Source organism: Sorex araneus, chromosome 6 (genome assembly GCF_027595985.1).
Source record: "Sorex araneus isolate mSorAra2 chromosome 6, mSorAra2.pri, whole genome shotgun sequence".
Lineage (NCBI taxonomy): Eukaryota > Metazoa > Chordata > Mammalia > Eulipotyphla > Soricidae > Sorex > Sorex araneus.
Window position 1 is genome coordinate 166,470,953 of NC_073307.1, and position 27,659 is coordinate 166,498,611.

Genomic DNA, 27,659 nt, shown 5'->3' on the forward strand with positions numbered 1-27,659 from the left:
GTGTGGCCCAGAACCTCCCAGCCTCGTGGGCGGGGGCTGGGGGTTGGGGCCAGGGGTGGGGGCCGGGGGCGGGGGCCGTGTGTCGCAGCGTGCCAGGCGGGGCGGGAGGGCTGCTGTGCCGCCCCCAGCAGGACTCGGGCCTCTGCAGGGCGCCGTCTCTGGGCACAGGCCGTGGGGGGCTCGCGGGAGCCCAGAGGGGGACACTGGATGGCGAAAGTGCACAAGAAGGCACCATGGTGGGCTGTGGGAGGGGAGGGAGAGCCCCGCTCCCAGGGCAGGGGGGCCCCCAAGCACCCCCAGGCCCCAGGGCCCCGAGACCCGGCAGTGACGCTCGGTCTGCAAGGCCCGGGGCCGAGTGCAACCCCCCGCCTCCCCCACGGAAACGCGGGTACTCATGGGAGCACTGGGGGGCCCGTTTCAGACGCCAGAAGCCCACCCTTCTGAACCCTCCCACTGTGACCCCCCAGGGGCACCCCAGAGTCTGCCCCTCCCCCCGCCACCAGCTCCCCAACTTCCCCGCCCGGAGTGGACACTGCCGTGAGCACTGCCCCCGAGCCAGGACCCAGCCGGCCTCTCCCTCCCCGCAGCCCCAGAGCCAGAGTGGGGGGCGCTGTCCCTCCCCGCAGCCCCAGGGCCAGAGTGGGGGGCGCTGTGCCTCCCCGCGGCGGGTGGGGCCAGGTGGCCCCCGAGGCCGCAGGCGGAGGAGGCCGGGAGCCGTGTCTGCCCGGCGAGGCTGCCGGGCCGGGATTGCAGGGATCTGGGCTTTCTGGCCAAATAAGGCAATATTACACCCCGCTGTTTACCCCGGGCACGGGGAAGCCGCCGCGCCTCCCCGGCCCCTCGGCCCGCGCCCGGGTGCTCCCCCAGCAGCCGCCTGCTGCCCTCCGGCGCGGGGACCCGGGCGGGTGGCCCCGGCAGGCCCAGCTTCTGGGTGGGCTCCCGGGAAGCTCCTCTCCCGGGCCGGGTGCGAGCAGAAACCCCCTCCCCGGGGCCAAGCTCGCCGTGCCTCTGGGGTCCCCTCCGCGCCCTCAGCTCAGCTCACACTCGCCCCGGCCCCCGACGGCACCTCGGCCGCCCGGGCCCGCGCGGCAGCTTGTAGGGGACCCACGCCACGGCCAACCCGGTAATGGGTGCTGCTAACAGGGCCAGTGTGGGGCCGAAAACCCATTAGGAGCCTCCGGGCTAAACAAGCTTTCACTTGCTGGCTCGGGTCCCGCCGCCCCGGCCAGAACGCTCCCGCCCGTGCTCCAGCAGCCTCCCGGCTCGGCCCGGGCTGTCTGCAGACCCCCGAGAGGGCACGGGCCTCTCAGGGCGGGGGAGCCGGAGAGAGGCCTCAGCCGCTGGGGACGGGGTCCTGCCTTGGGTCCCTGCGTCCCCCCGGGCCCCGGTGTCCCCTCTGCCCTCTGGCCCAGACCTCTGTTTAGACACTGCTCAGGAAGTGGCTCCTGGGAGGAAGGAGTGGGTGAGTGAGGCCAGAGGGAAAGGAGGAAGGAGTGAATGGGGGAGGGAGGGGTGCAGGATGGACGGGTGAGTGAGGGGATGGGTGTCGAGTGAGTGAGGGAATGAGAGTGTGAGTACGTGTGTGAGCGTGAGTGAGTGAATGAGTGTGTGAGTGCCTGGTGTGTAGGTGAGTGAGTGAATGAGTGAATAAGTAAGTGTGAGTGATTGAGTGTGTGAAGAAGTGAGTGTGTGTGAATATTGCGTACGTGGGTGAGGGTGTGAGTCACTGTGTATGTGAGTGTGAGTGAGTGCATCAGTGAGTCAGTGAGTGAATCATTGAGTGAGTGAATCTGTGAGTCTGAGTGAGTGAATCGGTGTCAGTGTGAATCAGTGAGTGAGTGTGAGTGTGAGTGAGTGAATCAGTATGAGCAAGTGTGAGTGAATCAGTGAGTGTGAGTGAATCAGTGAATGTGAGTAAATGAGTGTGTGAGGGAGTGTGAGTGATTGTGAGTGATTGGATCAGTGAGTGTGAGTATGAGTGAGTGGATCAATGAGTGTGAGTGTGAGCAGATCAGTGAGTGTGAGTGTGAGTGTGTGTGAGTGTGAATGGATCAGTGTGAGTGTGAGTGAATCAGTGAGTGTGAGTGAGTGTGAGTGAGCATGAGTGTGAGTGAGTGGATCAGTGAGCATGAGGGAGTGTGAGTGAATGTGAGTGTGAGTGAGTGTGAGTACGAGTGAGTGTGAGTGTGAGTGAGTGAATCAGTGAGCGTGAGTGAGTGAGTGTGAGTGAGTGTGAGTGAGTGTGAGTGTGTGTGAGTGTGAGTGTGTGTGAGTGTGTGTGAGTAAGTGAGTGTGAGTGAGTGTGAGTGAGTGTGTGTGAATGTGAGTGAGTGTGAGTGAGTGGATCAGTGAGCATGAGTGAGTGTGAGTGTGTGAGCGGGTGGAGTGGGGCCCCTGGATCTGGCCCCTCTCCCTGCCCGCTGCCCCCTGGCTTCCCCGCGCGCCTCTGCAGGGTCCTGCGCTGACTCCCGGGCGCTCCCCGTGCAGCCGGGCCGCGTCTCCCACAGGCTCCCACACGCCCGCGCCCGTCCCCCGTCCTGGCCGGGGTGGCGGCTGAGAGCCAGGCGGGTGGAGGGGCCGCAGTGTGGGGCGAGGCGGGTCACGCCCGGGCGGTGGCTGCCGTCCCTGGGAAATGCCTTTGCCTGTGGCCGACCACAGCGGCTGGGGGGGCAGCCCCCCGCAACCCCCCCCGTGCCCAGAGCTGCCCGGGGCTCCGGTGCCTTCCCTGCAGCCCCCGCGCTCGAGGCCCCGGGCGGGCAGCGGGCGGCCCCCCACGTCCCAGCGGGAGCCCCTGAAAGGCCGGGCCGGGCGGTGGAGAGCCCGGGGGCCCGCCTCTCAGGGCTGCACCGGGGGCAGGGAGGGCCCTGGGGTCCTGGGCCCGGCCCAGGGGTCCGCGGGCCCCGGGAGGCGTCTGTGGGTTAATGATCTACCCTCGCGTGCCTCCCTGCCGCCAGCTCACGCTGACTCACTTTGCAAACTGCCGGCCCCAGGAGCGACCTCAGGCACCCGCCCGAGATTCCTGCACCCCGAGGTGCCCCGCGGCCGGGCCGGGAGCTCGCGCCCACCAGGCAAGCCCAGATGGAGGAGACGGCGCTGGACCCGCTGCTGGCACGTAAGGAGTCCGCGGCGTGCGTGCACGAGTGTGTGCGTGTGCACGTGTGTGTGCATGCGTGTGCACACGTGTGTGTGTGTCTGGGCGGGGGGCCAACTCGGGGTCTGACTGGGACAGGCCCAGCAGTGTGGGGGTCTCCAAGGAAAGCGCCTCCCCTCCCCTGCGCCTGCGGAATGTGTCTCTGGCTGCCCCCATCCTGTCCCCGCGGCTGTGTCGGGCGTGGGCAGTGCAGTGCCCCCCAGACTGGCACCGGGGCATGCCCGGATAGGTTGACGCCGCCGGGGAGACCCCAGGCTCCGACTCGCCAGCAGAGATGTGGGGTCTGCTCACCTGCCCCTCCGTGTCTCGGTTTACCCACCGGTACCGTGGGGAGATGAGAGCACCCACCCGGAGGGCTCGTGTTCGGGCGTGTCAGGGAGTCTGAGCACCAGCCTCATGAGCACTGCTGGGCCCTGCTAACACAGGGTAAATTGAGGCAGAGAGCTACATGCGCCAGCCGCGAGTCACAGGGCGGCGAGTGGGGGGAATGAGTGAAAAACATTATAAGGGAATGAAAGAATGACATTATGAGGGAATGACTGAATGACAATATGAGGGAATCACTGAATGATATTATCTATGAGGGAATGAATGAATGACACTACTATGAGGGAATGAACGAATGACATTATCTTTGGGGAATAAATGGCATTATCTATGGGGGAATGAATTAATGACACCATCTGTGAGGGAATGAATGAATGACACCATCTGTGAGGGAATGAATGAATGACACTATCTGTAAGGGAATGAAAGAATGACATTATGAGGGAATGAATGAATGACATCTATGAGGGAGTGAATGAATGATATTATCTATCGGGGAATGAATGAATGGCACCACCTCAGGGAACGAGTGAATGCGCCGTCGCCCTGCAGGAATGCTGGTCTCCCTCCGAGGCCCGGTGGGCGCCTCTCCTGGGCAGCAGGGGGGCCCGGCCTCTTCTCCTGGGCCCTGCTCTGCGCTCCCGGCCAGAGGTCAAGGGTCAGAGGTCGGGCAGAGGGGGCAGCTGAGCTCCCCGGCCCCGAGTGAGGGCTGGCCGGTGGGGCCACGCGGAGGGCGTGTTTCCGGCCGCGTCTGGCAGCAGCGGCCCGTGTCCGTGTCCGTGTCCATGTCCGTGTCCGGAGCGTGTTGTGCAATCGCGTCCACCTCGGAGCCCGGGGCTGTCAGATCCTCCGAGATTGGAGCCGCGTCCCCCCTCCCGGGCCGGCAGCGGAGGGGGCCGGGCAGGCGGGGCAAGGCCTGTGCCCGGGAGGGGTCTCCACCTGGGCACAGCCCCTCGTCCCCGGCACCCCTGGGCAGCCCCGCGAGCCTGGCCCCGCCCTCGGCCCCTTCCCCTGAGCACTGAGCTCCGGAGTCCCGACCCGTGACCCTTGGCATCCCTTTGCCAGGAGGAGGAGGGGCTGGGGAGGAGGGGGCGGCCAGGCTCTGCAGGAGGGACAGGAGGGCGGGCCCGATGGCGGGGGGCCGGCTCAGAGCTGCTGCAGGCGCAGACAGGAGGGGCCGGGACAGTCACCCCAGGGTGGTGGCTCTCAGGGCCCGGCCCCCGCACCCTGGCCCCGTGTCCCGGGAGGGCGGCACAGTGGCTGACAGTGTGCACTGCAGAGCCCTCCCTGGTGTCCCAGCTACAGAGATTTGGCCTCGGTGGACATGGTGTGAGGCAATGCCCAGATCAGTCCTGGCGGCCACCCTGGAGGCGGTGATGTTTGCTTTAGCAATCAATCACCTCCTGCAGGTGCGAAGTGACAAGTGGTGTGAAGGAGCCCTTGCCCCTGCAGGTCCCCACCCCTTGGGCTGTTCTGTCCTGTCTATCAGCACCGGGGAGCTGCACCTTCCCCAGCAGGAACCAGAAGAGGCCCCCAGGGGTCAGACAGGCTGTGTCCATGGGCCACGACCCCTCACGTTTGTGTAGCTCAGAAGGCGGCACGTTGGGACTGCGGGGCGCTGGCGGCTGCCTGGGCCCGTCTCTCGGCTGCCTCACGGCCCAGGAGGGCTGCCTGAGCTCCAGCCCTCCACCCCGCACCCCGGGCAGGCTGCGAGGCGGCCGTGAAGGGCAGCCTCCTTGCTGTGCTCACGCCCGTCAGCCCCGACCGTCCTGCGGCCGCATGGGATTGCAAGAGGAGACAGGAAATCCATCTTTCTGGATGGTCACAAACCAGCTGTTTTTTAAAGAAAACAATAGGAAGAATTTTTCTTTTTCTCATCAGAAAGAGGCGAAGGATAAATGCTGGGGCCTGGGGCGTGAACGGCGACTGGTGACTCAGGCTCGACGCAGAACCGGAGGCTGGTGTTGGCGGGTCATGGGCGGGCCAGCGGGACGCCGTGTCCCCCCAGCCAGGTGCCCGGCCCGGGCTTCGGAGAAGTGCATGGCTCACGGCCGGGGCGGGGTTCGGAGAAACGGGCGCGGTGTTTGTGCGCAGGTGGCAGCCCCGTCCGGGCCCCGGGCGTGTCCTGGGCCCTTAGCGGGGCTCAGGCCTGGGGTCAGTCCTGTTGCAACGGCTGCAGGGGCCCGAGGTGGGGCCACATCCCCAGCTGAGGCAGAAGCTGCCCCAAACAGGGACTCAAAAAACCCAGAGACCCCCAGACGGGACCCCAGCCCCCAGCACGGCGCGGCAGGAGGGGGGCTCAGGGGTCCCGCGCCCGAGCCAGGCCCCAGCTGCCACCCTCTCGCCCACCCTCGTGCCCTGCGTGGGGGGTGCTGGCTGCCGTGTGCAGGGATGAGGCGGACCCGGTGCGGGTGGCCGGCACCCGAGTGTCGAGTGTCCGGCGGTCCTTCGAGCCAGGACGCCGTGGGGCGGAGGGGGCAGGCGCAGCCTGGGGGGCTCGGGCAGCCCCGGCCCCTCCTCACCTCGCCGCCCCCCGGGGCCCAGGAGCCGGCCGGGTGGGGACACTCCCCGGCCCCTGCCCCCGCCCAGCGCCGCCCGGCTCACGTTCCCCGTCTGGGAGCCTTATCTCATCCCGGCGGCTGGGGCTGAAAGGGACAGTCCGGGGCCCCCCCGGTGGCCCCCCCGGTGGGCGGGGGTGGGGTCCCCAAGGGCGCCGAGCTGGTGTCCCCTTTCCCTGGGAATCGGCCTCCCTGTTCGTCTCTGGGATGAGGGGGCCGGGGAGGGACGGGCGCCTCTTGGGCAGGAGTCCCCGAGTGACCCGTGCCCGGCCCCGGCCCGGCCTTGTCCCGGGTCTGAGCCACGCCCGGCGATGCTCGGGGCTTGCTCTGGGCTCTGTGCTCAGGGGTCACTCCTGGTGGGACTCGGGGGGCTGAACCCGGGTTGAACCCCGTGCGAGGCGAGCGCCCTCCCCGCTGGACGGCCGCTCCGGCCCATGCGCCAGGTCCCGCGACGCCCAGCCCTCCCGGGCCAGCCGCTGGCACCCCCCCCAGGTGCCCTGCTCAAGGCCGGGCAGGACCTGTCAATATTTGCCCCGTTCCTCAGTGTCCTTCAGACTCCTCGAGTCCAGCCCCGGGCCCGAGTGCAAACAGGGCCAAGACATGAGTCACACTTGGGAGCCCGGGACGTTCGGGGGGGGGGGGCGCCCACCCCGCCCACCCCGCCCGCCCCACAAACAAACTGGCTGGGGTGGGTGCAGTCAAGGGGCCCCAGACAGCAGGCGGAGGGAGCCCCACCGGGGACCGCGGGTCCGTGCGTCCGTGGGTCCGTCGGCTGTGCCAGAGCCTCCAGGCACGTCTGGAATCCCTGCAGCCGTGTCCAAACTCTGGACTACACAGCAGGCGGGCGAGGCGTGTGGGACGGCTCTGGGGCGGACTGGAAAGTTCTAGAACCCCTTCCTGGGGCCGGGATCGGGCTCTGCCTGACTCCAGGACCAACCACACAAGCTTCCCCCTCGAGGGTCCCGGGCCCAGAGTGCCCCGAGACGGGGCTCCATGCCCGGCTCCCCAGAAGACTCCCCCAGCCCCCCGGGGGGCCGTAGGTGGGGGGGCAGGGCTCACGGGCCCCGTGGCCCCCAGAGAGCAGGAGCCATGTGTGTACCACCCTCCACGCACACCAGTGATGGCGTCCGCTTGTGGCGCGGGGACCCCTGCAGAGGGGCGGGGCCCGGGGTTCGCGGGCACACGCTGTGTTTGCCGGGGGGCGCGAGCAGCGGTGCTGAGCTGCCCCGGGCGGCCGGGCCAGCCCCGCTGAGCCTATTTTAAACCTGGGCCAAGCCCAAGGGCGCGGAGTCCCTCCCTCCCTGGAAAGGGAAACCGTTTCCCCTAATTATACGCGTGGCACAGCCCGATTACTGAGCAGTGGCCGCGGCCTCACCCTCGGGGCTCGCCGGGGACTCTGCCTGACCCCTGCAGGCCGGGACGCGGGCGGGGGGGCGGGGGCAGCCCCTCAGCCCCAGGGCCCTGCCCACTCCAGCCCTGGCACCTCCCGCGACCACTCGGACCCGCGGGGCGGCTGGCCCAGGCCGCAGCTGGGCGCGCGTGGGCCCTGCCGGAGGGTTCCGTCAGCGCACAGCTTCGGGCCAGCCAAGAAAATGGAAAGAAGAAAAATGGCTTTGGTGGGAGTGAATCAACGTCTATTAATGACTGCTCGGCACAGCTAATAACGCGGCATTAACTAACGCGCGTCTCCAAGCCGGCTGCCTCTACAATAGCCCCGGCCCGGCCCTGCCCCCCCAAAGGTAAACAATGACAGTTAAAAATAACCCCGTCCCTATTTACATTTTTCCCCCCTGAGCCTTTCTAGTTTATAGTTCTTCATTCCGGGGATAAGAATTCTAAAATTTTCTCTGTCTATTTACACAACCAGGCGATGGCTGCGGAGAACGCTGCCCGTTTGGCCCTTCCAAGAAAAATGAGTTTTTATCTGAACTCCGGCACGACAATGTGACGGCCGCGAGGCCCGGTCCCTGTGGCCGGCTGGCCCCTCGCTGCCCCCTGGGGTGTGGGGCGCACAGGTCACGCCCAGGGCCCTCTTGGCAGGCCGCAGGGCCCAGGCCACACTTTCGCCCACGGCCGGCCACAAAGTGGTCCCTGAGCACGGGAGTCCCCCAGTGCTGGGACCTAGAACACGGCTTCCGGGAGGTGGACGGGTTGGGGCTGGGGCTGGGGGCTGGGGGCTGGGGACTGGGGCTGGGTCTGCCCCCGCAGAGGGAGCCGAGGGTGGGGCTGGGAGACGCACACTGCTTTGCTTTCGGGACTTCGGAGCGTTTCTGCCTGTTGTGGCGGCGTAGCCAGCGGCCTGGCCGCCCAGCAGCCCGGACACGGGGACCTGCCGAGGTGGCCGGTCCCCCCCCCCCACAGGTGGGCGTCTGCCTCCCCGGAGATGATTGATGGCTAGCGGGGTGCGACCTTGGCAACGGATCGGAGAGTCCCTGGCCCAGGCAGCTGGGCACCGCCCACAGCCCTGCTAGGGGTCCGGGAAGTATCAGGGGGCCCTGCCGCCCCCTCGCCCCCCAAGCTGGGTGCTCCAAGGCCGGCACCCCAGGATGTGTGGCATTTATCCTGCCCACGCCCGCCCTGCTCCCGGGCTGGGCCTGGGCACGGGGCTCGGCTGAGCTCCCCCGCCCCCCAGGGGCACCCTGCTCCGGAATCCGTAATCACAGACTGCGCTGGCCGCTGCCCCCCGCGGCCCCGGTCTGGCCTCACCCCCCTTCCCTGCGCGCACTGAAAGGGAGGAATTGGGTTCCGCCGGGGGAGGGGCCGTGCCGGGGGAAGGGGGACGAGGGGGGCGGTGGAAGCCCCCCCCATCCTCCCCGGCGCGTGCCCCTGTCCGAGAGGGGGCTGGAGAGCGGGTGGGAGCGCGCGGGGGCGGGACCCGGGTCCCAGCGCCGGGGAAACGGTCCTGAGCCCCCACCACCCCCTGCGCGGGGCGCGGGGCGGGGCGGGGCGGGGCGGGGGCGGGCCGCAGGTAGCGGGGGTGCGGGGAGGCCGGCCCGGGACCCCCAGCCCAAAAGGCCGCGGGGAGGAGGAGCGGCCGCGGCGCGCGGGCGGCCAAGTTGGGCTCCGGCGCGCGGCGCTTCGCATCCTGCGTCGGGGCAGGACCGGCCCGTCCGAGCGGAGCCGCGCGCCCGGCCGAGCCGGGGGACCTGCCCGCGCCCTCCCGGGACCCCCGCGCCCGCCCCGCGCCAGCCCCGCGCCCCGCGGGGACCATGCAGCAGGGGGACATCCGCCTGGAGGGGCTGCGCCCCCAGGAGGACCCCGCGGACCGTGAGTAGCGGGGCGCGCGCGCGGGCGGGGGCGCGGGCGGGAGGGCGCGGGGGTCCCGGGAGGGCGCGGAGTGGGGGGCGGCGGCGGGGGGCCGGGCAGGTGCGCCCCGGCCGCCGTGACCGACCCCGCGGCCCCTCCCCAGCGGCCGGGCCGGTTCGGATGTTTTCGCTGGCGCTGTGGGTACCCTGATGTTTCCGCGCCCTCCGGGAGAGTCATTCCGAGAGAGTCACCGCGACGGCCCGGGGGTGGGGGGTGGCGGCCCGGCTCCCGGGGGACCCCCTCCCCGGCATCAGTCACGACCCGGGGTATTTTTGTACCCGGCCTTTTGGAATAAACGGCCCCAGTAACGTTCCTGGCGCGGCGCGGCGCGGTGGGCGGGAGCCCCCTCCGCCCTCCCCGTCGCTCAGCAGGGACCGGGGGCGCCTGTCCCCGCCCGCCGCCCCGCGCGGGGCTCCCACGGAGGGGCGCCCACGGGGCAAGTGACCAGAGAAACTCCAGCCCCACCGCCGAGGCCCCCGAGGGCCCATCCAGGTCCCACCCGAGTCCCGGCGGCCACAGCGCGACCGGGACAGAGGCGCTCCTGGGGGAGCGAATCCGGATTCGGATCCGAGTCTGCGGGGCAGCAGGACGCCCTCCCGCTCCCTGCAGGGTGGTTTCCGGGGGGGGGGGGGGTTCCCCAGCCCTGTCCTGTCCAGCCTCAGGGCTCCTCAGCCCCGGGGTGCCACGTGGCCGCCCGGATCCAACGCGGGCACCTCGTCCCGCCCGGAGAGACTCTCGCTCCCCAAAGCCCCTGAAGAAGGACCCGGCGACACCGGGGCGGGGGGATGGTGACACGGGCGGGGGGGGGGAGACGGTGACATGGGCGGGGAGACAGTGACACGGGCAGGGAGACGGGTGCACGCTGCAGGCGCTGCTCGCTCACTCTCGGGTGCAGGTGGGGAGATGGCGGGCAGAGCCCCCTGCTGTGCGGCCGGCCAGCCTCTCTGGGCCCGCCTGGAGGGCTGCTGGGGGGCGGGCTGGTGCTCCCGCTCTCCCCGCCGCCGGCCGGGCCCTGTGGGCTGTGGGCACCCCCCCGCTCTGCGCGGCCGGAGCCTCCTCAGAGCCGGCCCTGGTCCACGCTGCGGCCCTGCAGGGCGGGCAGGGGTGGGACACATGGAGGCCCCCACTGCTGCTTGTCCCGCAGAACCCTACAGGGACACCCGTGTGCGTCTCACACGGGGCCGCTCGCACACAAGTGTGTGTGTGTGTCTGTGTGTCTGTGTCTGTGTGTATGTGTATGTGTATGTGTGTATGTGTGTGTATATGTGTCTGTGTATGCGTGTATGTGTGTGTCTGTGTATGTGTGCACATTTGTGTGTCTGTGTGTGTCTGTATATGTGTGTGCGTCTGTGTGTCTGTGTGTATGTGTGTGTATGTGTATCTGTGTGTCTGTGTGTGTGTCTGTGTGTGTCTGTGTGTGCTGGGCACCAGTGGACCATCAGAGCAGCCCCTCTGGGAAGTCACCTGCCCCCTCGGGTGCTTCTCCCTTTCTAGGGGAGCCCTGGATCCGGTCTATTGGTGACGGGGAAACTGAGACCCAGAGGGTCATTGCTGAGAAGCGCTGGAGGCAGGCCCCAGGCCCGCAGGGCTGAGTGGGTCTTTGTGCCACCCTGCGCCCAGGACACAGCAGGGCACGCGGGGCAGGTGTGTGGGTATACCTGTGGGCCCGCGGGGGGGGGGGCTGGCTGTGGCCGTGCACGTGCCCAGACCCCGCGGGGACCTGAGGAGGGGGGAGGCGCAGGGCGCCCCTGCATCTGTCCTGAGCCAGTCAGGGGCAGGGCCCGGCCACTGCGGGTCCTCACGCATCCTCGGCCCCCGCAGGGCCCTGGACACTGTGTATACATCAGGACAGGCTGTGTGTACCCTGGGACAAACTGTGTATACACCAGGATAGGCTGTGTGTACCCCAGGACAGGCTGTGTGTACCCAGAACAGGCTGTGTGTACCCAGGACAGGCTGCGTGTCCCCCAGGACAGGCTGTGTATCCCCCAGGACAGGCTGTGTGTACCCAGGACAGGCTGTGTGTACCCAGAACAGGCTGTGTGTACCCAGGACAGGCTGTGTATACCCTGGGACAGTCTGTGTGTACCCCAGGACAGGCTGTGTATTCCCCAGAACAGGCTGTGTGTACCCCAGGACAGGCTGTGTATTCCCCAGGACAGGCTGTGTGTACCCCAGGACAGGCTGTGTATACCCCAGGACAGGCTGTGTATACCCCGGGACAGACTGTGTGTACCCAAGACAGGCTGCGTGTACCCCAGGACAGGCTGTGTATACCCTGGGCAGACTGTGTACCCAGGACAGGCTGTGTATACACTAGGACAGGCTGCGTGTACCCCAGGACAGGCTTGTGTACCACAGGGCAGGCTGTGTGCCTGGGGACAGCTCTGTGTACCCCTGGGACGGCTGTGGCGGGGGCGGCTGTGGGTCCGGGCTCAGCCAGGCCGTGTGTCATTGTCGCTCTTTCCTTCTGCTTTGGTTTGTGTTTGGGGCCACGCTGGGCGGCACTCGGGTGGCTCCTGTGCTCTGGGGCCCCGCGTGGCGCAGGAGTGAGCAGGGTCTGCACACCCTGGCCCGCACACGCCGTCCTGCGACGCTCCTCGCCCCGCGGCCTCTCGCAGCCCTCTCGCCGGGTGGGGGCCGTGGGGGCGCGTGGGGGCGGGGGCGGCCGATGGTGAGAGGTTTATGGGTGGGTGTGTGGGTATGTGGGTGTGTGGGTGGGTGTGTGGGTGTGTATGTGGGTGGGCGCAGATGGACAGAGGACCCGGCAGTTCCCCGACTCTCCGCTCCAGCCTCAGGCGTAGCTGCGTATCCTGTCACTCCGACCTTGACACTCGGAGATCAGAACCTCTGACAGAGGGGGAAACTGAGTCCCAGGAGAGCAGCAAACCTGAGGTCGGACCACCAGGGCCCCAGCGGCACCACGCGGCTCAGACGGGCCCTGGGGGCGGGGGTGGATGGACGGGCAGGGACGCGCCCCCCCACGGCCTGGCTGTCTGGGGAGGGGCTGTCTCGGGGGTCCTGTCGCCGGACCCCCCCAGTGACCGGCCCTCGGCCTTGGCGCTGGCCCGGAGCCGGGACCCTGCTGCGTGACGACGCGCCCGCGGTGCCGTTCAGAGCCTCGCCACCCTCGGACGCCCACGCGCTGGGTCACGCGCGCCGGGCCTGGCCTGAGCCCGCCTGCCTCGGTTTCCCTTCTGGTTGCCGCCTGCTGCCCCCCCCCGCCCCCGGGCCTCCCACCTGCCGGGGTGGGATTCGGGGGGCTCAGCCCACCCCTCGCGCGCCTTCTGCAGCTGCGCCCCTGCCCGCCCCGGCTCCCCGTCCGCCCACGCGCCCGGCGCAGTGCTCCCTCGTGCGTCTGCGCGCTGGGGCGGGGGCCGGGGCGAGCGGAGCCGGCGGAAAGGGGGCGTGAGGGGCGGCCCCGCGGGCTTTGTTCCTGGACAGCCGGCGAGCAGCGGGGGCCGGCGGGGGCCGCGTGCTGGGCTCTGGCCCCGGAGTCCGTGCTCGGATTAACCTCTGCCCGGCCGCCCTGGGAGGGGGCGGGGGCGCGGGGCCGACCCCTCGGCCTCGGGGCCTGGGGCCTGGGGCCCGCCGCCCGCCGCCCTGGGCCGCCCTGCGCCGGCTCCGGCCACCCGGGAGCTGAGCCCTCCCTTCCCGCTGGCCCTGCTGTGTCCAGCTGACCCCTCTGGTCGGCCAGCCCCTGCCCGGGGGGGGGGGGGGCGGGGGCTTCCTCTCCTGCCCCTGCCCGACTCCTGCTTCTCCTCCAGCCTCTGTGCCCATCTCTGGAGTCCAGACACACGCGGCCTCCACACCGGATGCCTCCTCCCTCCTCGCCTTTGTCGCCTCCTCCTAGAGGTCCTCCCTGATACGTGGGACCAGCGCCCTCCCCCCTCAGCTTGCATCACTGCCCCCTGCCTGCGGGGGTGAGCGCCCCTCAGTGTCCCTCTTGTAGAGTTGCGGGCGGGGGGGGGGGGGGGGGGGGCGTGGCCCGGGCCAGGTAGGTGCAGAGTGGTCAGGGATGGCTCAGTGCCACCCGCGGCCACCCTGGCCCAGGCCTGCCCGGGTCCCCCTGCGCCCAGCCCCCTGGTCCTGCCCACCCCAGGGCTCCTGCCGGCCCGGGCTGGGCGCCCCGCCCCACACCCCGTGCCCGAGGAAGGAAGGGGTGCGGCAGGGCACACCGGGCTGTTGTGGGGTGCCGGGTTGGCACCGTCTCTCGCCCGCCACACGCAGGGCCCCTCTCCCCCCGGCCTTTCGCATCCGTGTCCCCCGGGGCTGCCCACTCAGCTGCCCGCCCTGCAGGCGTCCCTCAGGTGGACACTCACTGCTCCCCTCACGCAGGCGCGGCTGGGGGGCGGGCGCGGGGGCTCACCTCGGTCCCGGGGCCTCAGCTGCCCCCCTCCTGCTTGCCCGTGGGTCAGCGCGAGCTCTCGTGGTCGATGCCCACTGGTGTCCCGGGCTAGTTCCCCCTCCCTTGGGCTCTCCCGAACCCGTCTCCAGGCGAGACCTTCCCCTCTTCTCGTCTCTGCAGCTGCTTTTTGGCCCTCGAGGAGGGCTTAGGGGTGTCCGGATCCCCCTGGATGCCCCTGAGTGAGGACACAGGGTCTCGCTCCTCCCCGTCCCCTCAGGGGAAGGAAGCTGGAGCTCAGAGAGGGCGGGTGATGTTCCTGAAGTCACACAGCACTGGGCCAGCACAGAGAGGGGAGCTTGGGCAGACTGACACCAAGTCCCCTCTGGGGAGAGGGACCCCGGCGAGTCCCCACACCCCCGGAGAACCACCTCTCAGGCCCGGGCAGGGTCTCCGAGGTCGGAGGAGCTGAAAGGGTAAAGTGCTCACAGAGCCTCAGCAGAGGAGACTGTGGGGCGGGAGGCAGGCCGGGGGGCAGCAGGGGGGCTGGGTGGGGACCAGCCGAGCCCCGGGGTGCTGAGCCCTGCGCTTATTCCCTCCTAGGAGGAGGCCTGGGCCGTCCGGCCTGATCCGCAGGGGGTGGACGCTGGTGGGGGACGCTGGGCGCCGTCCCTGCCCGGCTGTGCAGGCTGCAGGGGTGGGCGTGGCGGGCGCTGGACCCGACCCTCCGTGTGCCGCAGCCACGGGGGGGGGACAGAGACGGTGCCCGGTGCCGGGCGTCCTTCTGTCCTGCCGCCGGCCGCGCCGAGAACCTGGGCCAACCCGACAGTCTCAGCCGCACCCCCAGGCGGGTCCCGAGGGTGAAAGGGGAGCTCCTGAGAGCGGGCGTGCCGCCTCCTCCGGGGGGGGGGCGCGGGGTGCCCCTCGCCTGGACAAAGGCGGGAAGCCCGTGTGTAACCGGACACTCGCCCCGTCCACGGGGTCCGGGAGGCGCCCAGAGGGGGAGGGGGGCAGCCGGGCTGAGATTACCTGTGGGTGCGGCGGCCGGGGGGGCCCCCCCCAGCCCTCTGGGAGAGGCGGGTCGGCCCGGCCTGTCTGGGATAAAGCCCTGAGCTGCCTTTGTGTGTTGGGGCACTGGGGGGGGGGGAGCCGGGCCCACGGGACTCCGAGAGGCGCCGCCTCAGGCTGGGGCGGGGAGGGTGGGTCCTGGGGTGCCCAGGCAGAACCGGCTTCTGGGTGCCTGGGGGCAGCCGGGCTCAGGGGAGGTTGCCAGGAGGAAGCCCCTCAAGCCTCCAAAGGCAGGTCCCCACATCGGACAGCTGCCACCCCGCCTCCAGGAAGCCCCCCAGTGCTCACACACACACACACACGCACACAGACATACACACACGCACACACACACACATGCACACACACACACACACATGGGCCTATTCAGAGCCCAGCCTGGACGCCCTTGTCTGCACAGGAAGCCCGAGGCCATGCGGGGGCCACGCGAAGGGGCCTCCCCTGCCACGGGGGACCCGGCGACCGGCAGAAACAGGCTGAAGGGGGCGGGAGGGGCGGGAGGGGCCTCCTGCGGCCTCGGCCCCTGCCGGCGCCACACACACCAGCACCCCCGGGAGTGGCCCCCGACGCTGCCCGCCGCGGCCCCGACAGCATGGGCCTCCCGCTCCGGCCCGAGCCCAGCGCACGCACGCGAGGGGCAGCGTCATTCGCACCTGCCCAGGGGTCGGCGACTGTCTCTGGAGGCCCCCGGCGTTCTAGAAGGTGCTGTCGGGCGACACAGCGCACAGTGGGGCTGGGTACTGCACGGGAGACTGGCCGGGCCGGCCCCGAGGGCCCAGGCAGGCGGGTCCCCGGGGGTCAGGGGCGGCGCAGACCCGCCTCGGGAGAGCGTGCGTGACGCAGCGATGTGAAGAGTGGGGGGGGCTGGAGCGACAGCACAGCGGGGCGGGCGGTTGCCTTGCACGCAGCCGACCCGGGTTCGAATCCCAGCATCCTATATAGTCCCCTGAGCACCACCAGGGGTAATTCCTGAGTGCAGAGCCAGGAGTAACCCCTGAGCATCACCGGGTGTGACCCCCCCAAAAAAGAGTGGGAGAAGCGCGTGCCGGGGACAGAGACGCGCGTGTGGGCGCCGTGCTGTGTGGACGGGTCAGCGGTGTCGCGAGCCCAGCCCCGGACCCGCTGTCTGCGCCGTGCACAGAGCCAGGGAGGCTCGCAGTGGGGTCAGACCGAGGGGGGCTGAGGAAAGCTGCAGGGGGACCCTGGGGTGTCTCACCCCAAATGGGAAACGCCGACTCCAAACGCTTGCAGGGTTCACAGGAAGAGGTGAGTGAGGGGGGAGGAAGCTTCAGGCGACGGGCAAATAAACCCAAGAGCACTGAAGGAGAAACTGGGGGTGGGGGAGGGTTTGCTCGCCGAGTGGGGGCAGGACGGGAGGAGCCGGGGTGTTGCGGTGGGGACCCTTGTCTCTCTGGGGTGAAGTGCGTGTCCAGGAACGTGATAAGGGCCGACTCACCAGTAGGGAGGTTGGCATCAGAGCAGGACCCCCGGGCCGGGGAGGCCAAGACTCAGACCACAGCGGCTGAGGGGCCCTGATGTCCAGCAGATGGGCCCCTTGGGTCGCTATCCCCAGGCCTGAGCCTGGGAAAACACAGTCCCCTGGAAATAACTCAGACCCAAACACTCGAGGTCTGCCTCCAGGCAGAGTGGCCGCATGGACACTCACTGCCCACTGAGCCATCGCCAGCCCAGCTCCAGGCACTTCCCACGGCCCACCCAGGCTCCCGGGAACTTGGCGCTCTCGAGGAGGGCCGTGGGCAGCCGGACCCTGTCCACCTGTGGCCCTGAGATTAGCATATGGATATGTATTGGGTGGGTGGGAGAGACGGGTGGGTGGATGGATGGATGGATGGATGATAGATGGAGGATGCAGGGATAGAGGGATGATGGGCGGAGGGAGGGATGGGTGATGGATGGAGGGAGGGGTGGAGAGAGGAATAGAGGGATGGTTGGACGATGGAAGGATGGAGGGATGGAGGGATGGATGGAAGAGTGGTAAATGGATAAATGATGGGTGAGTAGACACATGAGTGGTGATGGATAATGGATGAACAGATGATGGATGAACAGATGATTGCCGGATGATGGAGAGATGATGGTGGGTGAATGAGTAGGCAATAGGTAGGTAGATGCGTACAGGGATGGATGGATGGATGGATGGGTGAGTGGATGGGTGGGTGGATGGGTGGATGGATGGGTGGATGGATGGATGGATGGATGGATGGGTGGATGGATGGGTGATGGATGGATGGATGGGTGGATGGATGGATGGGTGATGGATGGGTGGATGGATGGGTGGATGGATGGGTGATGGATGGATGGATGGATGGGTGATGGATGGATGGATGGGTGGGTGGATGGATGGATGGATGGATGGGTGATGGATGGATGGATGGGTGGATGGATGGGTGATGGATGGATGGATGGGTGAATGGATGGATGGGTGATGGATGGGTGGATGGATGGGTGGATGGATGGGTGATGGATGGATGGATGGATGGATGGGTGATGGATGGATGGGTGGATGGGTGGATGGATGGGTGGGTGTGTGTGTGTGTGAGTGGATGGGTGTGTGGGTGACCAACCATCTGGATTCACAGTTGAGAGGATGAAAGGGTTCACGGATTAACTTGTGGATAAATGTGTGAATAGACGGGTGGGCAAGCGGATAGACGAGCAGATGATGTATAGATGGCGGATGGGTGGATGGAGTAATGGGCGAACCAACGGATGGATCAATAAATGGATTGACGGATCAATGAGCCAAAGGAGGGTAGAGTGATCAGAACTGACGCCAGTCACCTGGTCCATCTAGACGCTGTTGTCAGGATGAGCAGACGGGTGGACGGGGAGCAGCGCGGCCTGGAGAGGGGTGACGGCTGCCTGGGGGCCCGGGGACAGTCCTTCTCCCTCCTGGCCCTGCCCTGCCCCCAGGCGTGCCCACTGCCCTTGGCCCCAGCGGGCAGCCAGCACCTGGTGGGCTCTGTGGCTGTGCTCGTGGTGAGGGGCCGCATGGCAAGACCAGCGCGGAGTGGGCAGGGGGACGCGCCGGTCACAAAGGCCATCGCGATCGACCCCTCCAGCAGCTGCGGCCGACTGATCGTCCCCAGACGCTCGTGGTCACTGTCCTCTCACACACGCTGGGGCTGGCAGAAGCGTGGCCCCTTGCCCAGGGTGGGTCCCCCAGGTGGGCTGTGCTCGCGAGGCCCAGGGCCGGGGCGGGGCAGCCCTATCAGCCTGCACCGTGATGCTGCGTGTGCGGGAGCCCCCGAGGTCTCCAGCAGGTCCTGGGGGGCTGCCCTGGTTTCCCCTGGACTCAGCGAGCCCCTTGGGAGAGGCCCCCCGGGGTCCCGGCAAAGCGTCCCCGTCAGCCTCTCTGTGGACGGGCGTGACTCGGAGCACTGCGGCTGGCGTCCGACAGCCGGGCCACCTGGTTCCTGTCTGCAGGGTCCCATGGAGCCGTGCCCGGCCCGGCCGCAGTGGCCTGAGGACTCCTCCCCCCGCTGGCCACTGCTCGACTCACCCGCTACGCCCCGCGCCGCGGGCAGTGCCGGGATCAAACTCGGGGCCCCGAGGACGCCAGGCGCGGCCCCCGCCTCGCTGCCCCTGCAGTGCACGGCTCTCGTACTCGGAGCTTCGTTTGCTTTTTTTTTTCCTCTCCGCGCTTCCTCTGCGTCCCTCGGCCAGGACGGTGCCGTCCAGGGAGGTTTGGCGACTCGGCTGCGCTCGCCCCGCCCGCACGGACCGGGCAGAGCGGAGCTCCCCGCGGCCAGGCTCGGAACCCGGGGAGGCGCGAGACGTCAATGAAACGGATCCTGGCTGGCACGCGGGCCCGGCTTGTTCTAGGAACGTCGGTGAGAAATTCCTCTGGCGCGCGGCCTGCGCGGCCGTCACACGCGGCCCCTGTGTTGATCTTTGCAGGCATATTTTTAGTGTGAGGTGGGTCGTGTTTATTTTCTGATGAACAGCAAAAATGAGGTTTCTATAAATAAAGCCGCACTTCCCCTCCTCCCCGTCGTACTTCCTGTGTGCCAGTCACACCCCCGGCCGACACAGCGCGCTCACCAGTTCCCAGGAATTCCGAGTGGAAAGTTCCCGGGGAGGGCCGGGCGGCGGGAGCGGACGCGGGGCCCCCGCGCGGGGCCCAGCCACCCTGCCTGCCGTCGGCGGTGACTTACTATCCATTGTCACCGTCATTGATGAGACGGATCTCAGTGGGGTCGGTGGGCCTTCTCACCGCGGCAACCGTTTCATTGAACCGGAAGGAGCTGTGTGCCCACTGGAGAGTCTCTCGCCCCCTCTCCTCTCTTCTCTTCTCTTCTCTTCTCTTCTCTTCTCTTCTCTTCTCTTCTCTTCTCTTCTCTTCTCTTCTCTTCTCTTCTCTTCTCTTCTCTTCTCTTCTCTTCTCTTCTCTTTCCTTTTCTTTTTTCTTTCCTTTTCTTTTTTCTTTTTTCTTTTCTTTTTGGGTCACACACAGTGATGCTCAGGGATTCCTCCTGGCTCTGCACTCAGGAATTACCCCTGGCGGTGCTCGGGGGACCCTATGGGATGCTGGGAATCGAACCCGAGTCGGGCAAACGCCCTCCCCACGGTGCTATCGCTCTGGCCCCTCTCGCCCCTTTTTTGCACATCCAAACGTGTGTGCCTCAGTGGGACCATGAGTGCCCCCCAAATGCCCCGTCACTGTAAGGTTCAGCATGCTCTATGTTCAAGGTCTGAGCTTGGCTTCTCCCTCCCTCCCGGACCCCCCAGCTCCGGGCTGACAGATCACAGGTGCTACTCTTGGAACAGTGCCCAGCCCACCAGGCGCCCGGGGGAGACCCCCCGAGGCCGCCCCAGGTCAGCTGTGTCTGAGGCATCTCACCAGCACCTGCAGGGGGTCACTGGCCCCCAGGCCCCTCCGCGCTGCTCTGGACGGACCCCCCCCCACCCCATGCAGGTCCCTTTGCTGCCGAAACGGATCCTTCAGAGTCTTTAGCGCTTTATGAGAGTTGGGTTTGGTTTTGCACACCCGGCAGTGCTCGGGGCTTACTCCTGGCTCCATGCTCAGGGATTCCACGACCCCCCGCCCCCCGGCCAGCTCGGGGACTGTGTGTGGGATTGAACCTGGGTCGGCCGTGTGCAAGGCCAGTGCCTTCCCCTTTGTCCTGTCACTCCAGCCCTGAAGATTGTGTGTGTGCGCGTGCGTGTGTGTGTGCCTGTGTGTGTGCACGCGTGTGTGTGCCTGTGTGTGCGCACGTGTGTGCCTGTGTGTGTGCGCACGTGTGTGCCTGTGTGCATGTGCGCACGTGTGTGTGTGCCTGTGTGCGTGTGCGCACGTGTGTGTGCCTGTGTGTGTGCGCGCACGTGTGTGTGCCTGTGTGTGTGCGTGCGCGTGTGTGTGCCTGTGTGTGCACGCGTGTGTGTGCCTGTGTGTGTGCCTGTGTGCGTGTGCGCACGTGTGTGTGCCTGTGTGTGTGCGCGCGCGCGTGTGTGTGTGCCTGTGTGTGTGCCTGTGTGCGTGTGCGCACGTGTGTGTGCGCGTGTGTGTGCGTGTGTGTGTGCCTGTGTGTGTGCGCGCGCGTGTGTGTGTGCCTGTGTGTGCGCGCGCGTGTGTGTGTGCCTGTGTGTGCACGCGTGTGTGTGCCTGTGTGTGTGCCTGTGTGCGTGTGCGCACGTGTGTGTGCCTGTGTGTGTGCGCGCGCGCGTGTGTGTGTGCCTGTGTGCGTGTGCGCACGTGTGTGTGCGTGTGTGTGCGTGTGTGTGCCTGTGTGTGTGCACGCGTGTGTGTGCCTGTGTGTGTGCGCACGTGTGTGCCTGTGTGCGTGTGCGCACGTGTGTGTGCGTGTGTGTGTGCGCGTGTGTGTGCGTGTGTGTGTGCACGCGTGTGTGTGCCTGTGTGTGTGCGCACGTGTGTGCCTGTGTGCATGTGCGCACGTGTGTGTGTGCCTGTGTGTGTGCGCGCACGTGTGTGTGCCTGTGTGTGTGCGCGCACGTGTGTGTGCCTGTGTGTGTGCGCGCGCGTGTGTGTGCCTGTGTGTGCACGCGTGTGTGTGCCTGTGTGTGTGCCTGTGTGCGTGTGCGCACGTGTGTGTGTGCCTGTGTGTGTGTGCCTGTGTGCGTGTGCGCACGTGTGTGTGCGTGTGTGTGTGTGCGCGTGTGTGTGCGTGTGTGTGTGCCTGTGTGTGTGCGCGCGCGTGTGTGTGTGCCTGTGTGTGTGCACGCGTGTGTGTGCGCACGTGTGTGTGCCTGTGTGCGCACGTGTGTGTGTGCCTGTGTGTGTGCGCGCGCGCGTGTGTGTGTGCCTGTGTGTGTGTGTGCGCGCGCGTGTGTGTGCGTGTGTGTGTGTGTGTGTGTGTGTGCGCGAGTGTGTGTAGGAGTGTGAGCCCCTTGTCAGCGGGAGCCGTTGGTTTGGGATCCTTTGTCTCTGACAGATTTGCAGGCGTGCGGTGTCTGTGCCATTTCTTTTTCTTTTTTGTTTTTGGTTTTTGAGTCACACCCGGCGATGCTCAGGGGTCACTCCTGGCTCTGCACTCAGGAATCACCCCTGGCGGTGCTCAGGGGACCATGGGATGGTGGGATTAGAACCCGGGTCGGCCGCGTGCGAGGCAGACGCCCTCCCCGCCGTGCTGTCGCTGCAGCCCTGTGCGGGCCGTTTCTGAGTGTGAGCTGCTTCGCCAGGCTCAGCTACACGGTTCCCTCGCGTCCTGCACCGCGGGAGCCTTGAGCTGCCGGCGCCCCGCGGCCGTGCCCAGCCCCGCGCCGGGTCCCTTGAGGGCCCTCCCGCCGCGCCCGTCCCTGTGTGTTGGCGCGATGGTTCCGCTGGTGCCCGCGGGGCGCGTGGGGCTGCGGCAGCTCCGTCCTCCCGCCCGCCCGCCCGCCCGTGGACACTCGGGGGCGTGTCCCGCGGCCCAGCCCTCAGAGACCCCCTGGCCGCCGAGGGTGTGAGCGGCAGCGTCTTCCCCGGCTCCGCTGCCGGTTCCCGCGGCTCAGCGTGGCCGGGCGTGTCGGTGCCGTGCGTGCAACCTCACACACCCTCCCCCGCCCGGCCTCCGCCTGCCCGCCCCCCGTGCGTGAGCGTGGGGGTTCTGGGCTCTCCGTCCGCGGCCCTCCGGGGGGCTGACTGCCCAGCGGCTTTGATCCGGGGCTCCCGGGGGTCTCCAGGGGACCCTGTGCTGGGCAGGCCGGCTCCTGCTCGGGCTCCCAGCTGGGTGCGAGTGGCGGCTGGGCCGTGGCCGTCCAGGCCCCCGGACGCCCCCCTCCCTCTTCTCACAGCCTGTTCCCGGCCCGGGGGCTCGGGCTCCGGGGTTGTGTCTGAGACGGCAAAAGGCCCGAGGCGGCGCGAGACGCCCCCCCGTGTTTAGGGGCTCCGGGTCTGGCCTGTCGTCTCGGAAGCGTTTCGAGTTGACATGCGCAGGGGTGAGGTGGACGCCGAGCCCTCCCGGCCGTGTGAGGCCGCTCTGACCTTTACCCACTTTGGACCAAGCTAGTGGCATTTGGTTTGGTGGCAGGCAGTGAGGACCGGCCCTCACGGGGGGAGCTGGTCCTCGTGCCCAGCTCTCTGGAGAGCTGTGTGGCCGAACCTCTCCCGGAGCAGACGCCTCCTCCAGGAGGCCTTCCTGGATGCGCTGCCCAGTGCGATGTCCAGCGGGGCCCAGAGGGACCCTGAAGGAGTAGGGGCATAAGGGTGTCCAGAGAGAGGAGCCGCGTCCGCAGGAGATCAGCTGGGCCTGGGCCTGATGGAGGGCACACTGACCCTTCCAGTGGCCTCCGGCCAGTCTCCTGACCCTGGCGCCCAGCTCCGTGCCTGTACGAGCACCCAGCGGTGAGCCCAGGAGGAGGACCTGCGTGTTTGCTGGGCCGAGAGCTGGGCCAGGACATCTTCACCCTGGAGGTGACTCTGTCTCCCTCCTAGAGGCGGGGGCACCCCTCGCTCCTGGGCACAGAGACCCCGTCTTCCCCCGGGCCCCTCAGTCTCTGTGTCGTGTGCTGACCCCTCTCCCCAAGGGACACGGGCCGAGAGTTGGGGACACCGGAGGTCACCCCACTGCAGACACAGCCGCGTCTCAGGAGATGGGGTCAGCACCCGGGCTTGGGGGCACACCGCCCTCAGGGCCCTTGTTCTAAGCCTGAGGGTGGCATTGGTTCATTTCTCCAGTTGGGGGTGGGGGTCTCTGGCCAGGGGACACCCCCGCCGCAGGAGCTGAGAGTAGTTCTGGGGGGGCGGTCTGGCTGCCGACGCAATCACTCACCCCCACCCCCAGGCACAGTGGGGGCTGGTCTGGCAGATGGGCGGGGCTCCTCCTGGCCCCGCCCACTTGCCCCCACCCCTTCCCAGAACAGGCGCTGATTGGCCCTTCTGCCTGGGACCCGCCCCCTCGGCATTGCACTTCTGGAGATCCACTCCGTCCCTAAGACCCCCAGCTTCTGGGTGGTGCGGGACTGGGGGGCTCGGAGACAGAAGCTCCCGCTGCCCGGCCACACGCCCAGACATGCGCCTGGAGCAGTGCTCGGGGCATGAGGGGGTGGTCATGCTGGGGGTCCCCAGCATGGGAGGAGTCCAAGGGGACATGCAAGGCAGGTCCCCGGGGGCACCCCCCCAGGGAGGGCGCGTGGTGGGGTAAAGGCGAGGTGGTGGGTTGGCGAGGAGCCGTGAGGGGTGGGCGGGGTGGGGGAGGGCTGCAGGGAGCACCCGGGCCGGGAACGTCCTTCACCCGTTTTCCAGACTTGCCCTTCCGCGGCCCGGCGGCCGCATTAGCCGGGGGTACGTCACACGGGAGCGCGCAGGTGTCTCCAGGCCGAGCACTTTAGGCGCATCAATATTTCAAGAAGCCCCGCACCGGCCGCCCGGAGCCGCGCGGTATTCTTAGCCCGCTCCCTCCCGGTCAGCACGGCCGAGCGCTGACTCACACACCCCCGTCGGCTGTGAAGAGGCTTGTTTGGATCCTGTTTGCTCTATTGTAAATAGGGTCGAAAGGAGAAATAAATAGGGCTGATCCTCCCCATCCGTCACTCGCCCTGACGCGGCCCGCTCACCCATCTGGCCTCTCCCCGTCTCTGTCCCCGTCAGCTAGCGACACGCCGCCTCACTCGGTTCCCAGCACCCACATCTGCACGCTCTCCCAACTGCCCGCCCTGCGGCTCCCATGAAACCGTTCGCCCACCCCCCGGCCCATGCTTTCGTCCTGTGGCCCACCCATCCTCTTACCATACACTCACCCTTTCTCCCACCTGTCCACCATTTATTCATCCTTCCTGTCACCTACCCACCATCTCGCCACCTGCCCACCACCCACTCATCCACCCAGCCACCCATCCATCCATCCACCCATCCACCCACCCACCCATCCATCCATCCACACACCCACCCACCCACCCATCCATCCACCCATTCATCAACCCATCCATCCATCCACCCATCCATCCACCCACCCATCCATCCACCCATTCATCAACCCATCCATCCATCCATCCACCCATCCATCCATCCATCCATCCACCCATTCATCAACCCATCCATCCATCCATCCACCCATCCATCCACCCACCCACCCATCCACCCATCCACCCATCCATCCACCCATCCATCCATAGACCCACCCACCCATCCATCCACCCATCCATCCATCCATCCACCCATCCATCCACCCATCCATCCATAGACCCACCCATCCATCCATCCATCCATCCATCCACCCATCCACCCATCCACCTACACATCCATCCATCTGTCCACCCATTGTCCACCCATCCATCCATCATCTGTCCGTCCATCCACCCGTCCACCCACTGTCCATCCATCCATCCATCCATCCATCCATCCATCTGTCCATTTGCCCTCCCCGGCCCCCCTCAGTTAACCCCACTGGCATCCTGGTCCCACCAAAGAGACAGTCCGTGTTCTTGGGGGGGCTCAGGCCCCAGCGGGGGGACAACAGCAGCAGCATTTCCTTCCTTCCCAGCTGGCCAGGGTCATGGCTGGGAAGGCTCCGGCCAGGGAATCTTCCCCGGGGAGAGAACGCTGTACCCTGGGCCTTGCGGGACAAGCCCGAGGCAGCCGGGTGGAGAGGCTGAGCTGGAGGCCGCGCTGGCCCGGCCGGGTGGGGGCTGCCGGCCGCGAGCCCGGGCTGTGGGTCGCCTCCATCTGCAGAGCCGAGGGGAGACTGGGGGGGGGATGCACCGAGAGGACCGGCAGATGCGGCCCTTTAATCAGGGCCCGGTGGAATATGGCCTAATAGGGACATGAGCAGCCCGGGGGAGATGTTATGCCAGCCGCCGCTGCCAAGCCCGACCCTGAAGCCGCCGCTCTGGCAGCTGCGCGTCTGTCTCGGGGCTGACAGCCCGGGTGAGAGGCCGCCACAGGCGTGCCCAGACGCCACGGGTCAGACCCGGCCCCCGGCACGCGCCAGCCACCACTCACTGGTGACCTCTGGGGGCCGTCATAGTGCTGGGGGCTGCGCTAGTGGCCAGGGGTGGGACTTGGTGATGGGGGCAGTGCCGGGGTCCGGCCGGGGCCTCACACAGGCGGGGGGGCGGGGGCTGCTGGATCCCAGAGCCCCGCCCCCACACCTGGCTGTTTGCCCCTTAAACTGCTCCCCCGGGCACGGGATGGGGCGGGCAGCCCAGTGGGGGGCAGCGGGGGCTTTTCTGGGGATTTGCAGGCACGGGGGGCTGTCGGGAGGGCACCGAGAGACCCCGCAGCCTGGTCGGGGTGGAAGCCTGTGGGGGACTCCCCGGGCAGTGCCCTGGGGCAGGGGGTCAGCCAGGTGGGTCCGGCTCTCTCTGCTCTCACCCGGCTGCTCCCGGGCAGGGACTGTGCTGGGGGGGGGGGCCGCTCCTCCCCCAACGCCCGACGGGAGCCGGGCTCAGGCGGTCTGCAGCTGGGCCGCGGGCGCCTCCGGCAGGCTGTGCCCTACGGCGAGGGCCACGGAGGGCAGAGTGGGTGGTGCCCGGCTGGGACCCCGTCCCACAACACTCACGCTCAGTCTTGGCCACGTCCCCGGCTTTCCTGCTGGCACACACCCCTCCTTCCTCGAAGCCACCCCTCGAACCAGCTCCCGCCTCTCACACCAGCTCTCGCCAGCTCACACCAGCTCACACCAGCTCTCAATGATTCACACCAGCTCACACCAGCTCACACCAGCTCTCATCGATTCACACCAGCTCACACCAGCTCTCAATGATTCACACCAGCTCTCGCCAGCTCACACCAGCTCACACTAGCTCTCGCCAGCTCACACCAGCTCTCATTGATTCACACCAGCTCACACCAGCTCACGCCAGCTCACACCAGCTCACACCAGCTCACACCAGCTCGCAGCAGCTGTGTAGCTTACACCAGCGCACACTAGCTCAGGGATGCTCATGATACTCACACCAGCTCCCACGGACTCCCACCAGTTCCCACTAGCTCTCACGGCCCCACCGGCTCCCACGGCGCCTGCTGAGCCCTGCCAGCTCCCCTCCGGACACGGCCCTGGCCGGGTTGGCCGGTGTTGGGGGGAGGTGACGGGAAGAGCATTTGCGGCGCCCCCTGCTGGTCTGATTCCTCCCAGGCGCTGCCGCTTCCTGCCGGCTGGGCCCAGCCCCGCTGGTCACTTGGTGGGGACAAGTGTCATAGCGTCTCCAGCCCTGCTCCTCCAAGGAACAGCTGCTCTGGAGATGGGGGGGCCCTCCGTGGACCCCCGGGGGAGGCTCAGTGTGGGGTAGGGAGGGGCTGTGCCCAAGCTGGGGTGCAGAGGCTGGGGGGAGGGACAGCTCTGCCAGGCTGTTCCCCACCTGGGGGGCTCGGCCAGTCTCCCCTCGGCCTGCTCTGGTGGTCTTACAGCCCGGACCCCACAAACACCTGCCAGGGTGGGGAGTACCGAGCAAGGTCACCCAGCACCCGTGACCTGCTGACACCCCCATCTCACCCCTGTGTCCCCCCGTCTGTGGGGGCAGCCCCCTCTCACACCACCCCCCCTGGTCCAGCCTGAGGCGTCTGGACACGCATCAGAGGGCCCAGCCCGGCCCCCCCTCCCTGGGCCCCCCTGCCCGGAACGTAATTAAGGCTCAAGTTTCCCCTTGAGGGGCCTGTTCAGCTGGGGGGTCCCCAAACCATGCCTGCCGTCACCCCAGGAGTCCGGCCACTCCCCGGGAGCCCCCAGACCTCAGCACGGCCCCAGGCTGGCCGGGCACGTGTGGGACAGTGGGGGGGGAGTCGCCCCGTTTCCAAAAGCCCAGCTGGCCGGCCACTCCCCTTAACTCCCAGGCTGGCCTTGGCCCAGGCCCGTCCACCTTCTGCTCCATCCCTCGGGGACCCCGGGACCCCACTTGGGGTGCTTTGCCCTTCTGAGCGGCCGGTGGCTTACTCGGGCTCACCCCGCTGCCGGACCCCCGTCCTCTGGGCCGCCCCGGGCCGCCCCCGCCCCTGTCCTGCTGCCTCGGCCCTGACTTTCCCACACAGATGCCGCGAGCCTGAGAAATATCCTCCTGGGATCCCGCTGCCTAGGGCTGCCTGGGGGTCACGGGGGGGGGGGGTTCAGGGGCTTTTCATTGTTGCCTCGGCCATCGTGACCCCTAGCGGAGAGGCTCAGGCCCAGAGAAGGATCTGGAAAGGAAAACAGCAAACGCACGGGGAGGAAGGACAGACGCCAGACGTGGCAGGGCCCCCCTCAGGGACAGCTTTGGCCTCACCCCAAAGTCCAAGTTTCCAAGTTCTCAATGACCCCTTTACTCTTTGGGGGCGGCGCTGCGTGCTGGGGCCCCCGGCGGGCCAGTGTCCTGACCCGTGCCCCTCCCCGCCCGCACCCCCGCACCCCTGCTCCCCCTCTCCCCCGCCCCCCCCCCTCTCCGGAGCTATATTTAAATTTCAGTTTCTAGAATAAGGAGGATTATTGTTGTGTTTTTTTTTTTTAGCCCTATCAGCAGAGGTTAAACAGAGCCA

At 67.6% G+C, this 27,659-nt stretch overlaps 1 protein-coding gene across 3 annotated transcripts in view; it reads left to right on the forward strand.

Moving 5' to 3' along the window:
• The first annotated feature begins 9,003 nt into the window (after positions 1-9,003).
• ANO1 (anoctamin 1) overlaps positions 9,004-27,659 on the forward strand; it is a 90,418-nt gene continuing 71,762 nt past the window's right edge. For all 3 annotated transcript variants that reach the window (XM_055144107.1, XM_055144108.1, XM_055144109.1), the window contains exon 1: positions 9,004-9,303. In XM_055144107.1, the coding sequence (XP_055000082.1) occupies positions 9,246-9,303 (58 nt within the window). In that variant the 5' untranslated portion in view covers positions 9,004-9,245. The remainder of the gene's footprint in view (positions 9,304-27,659) is intronic.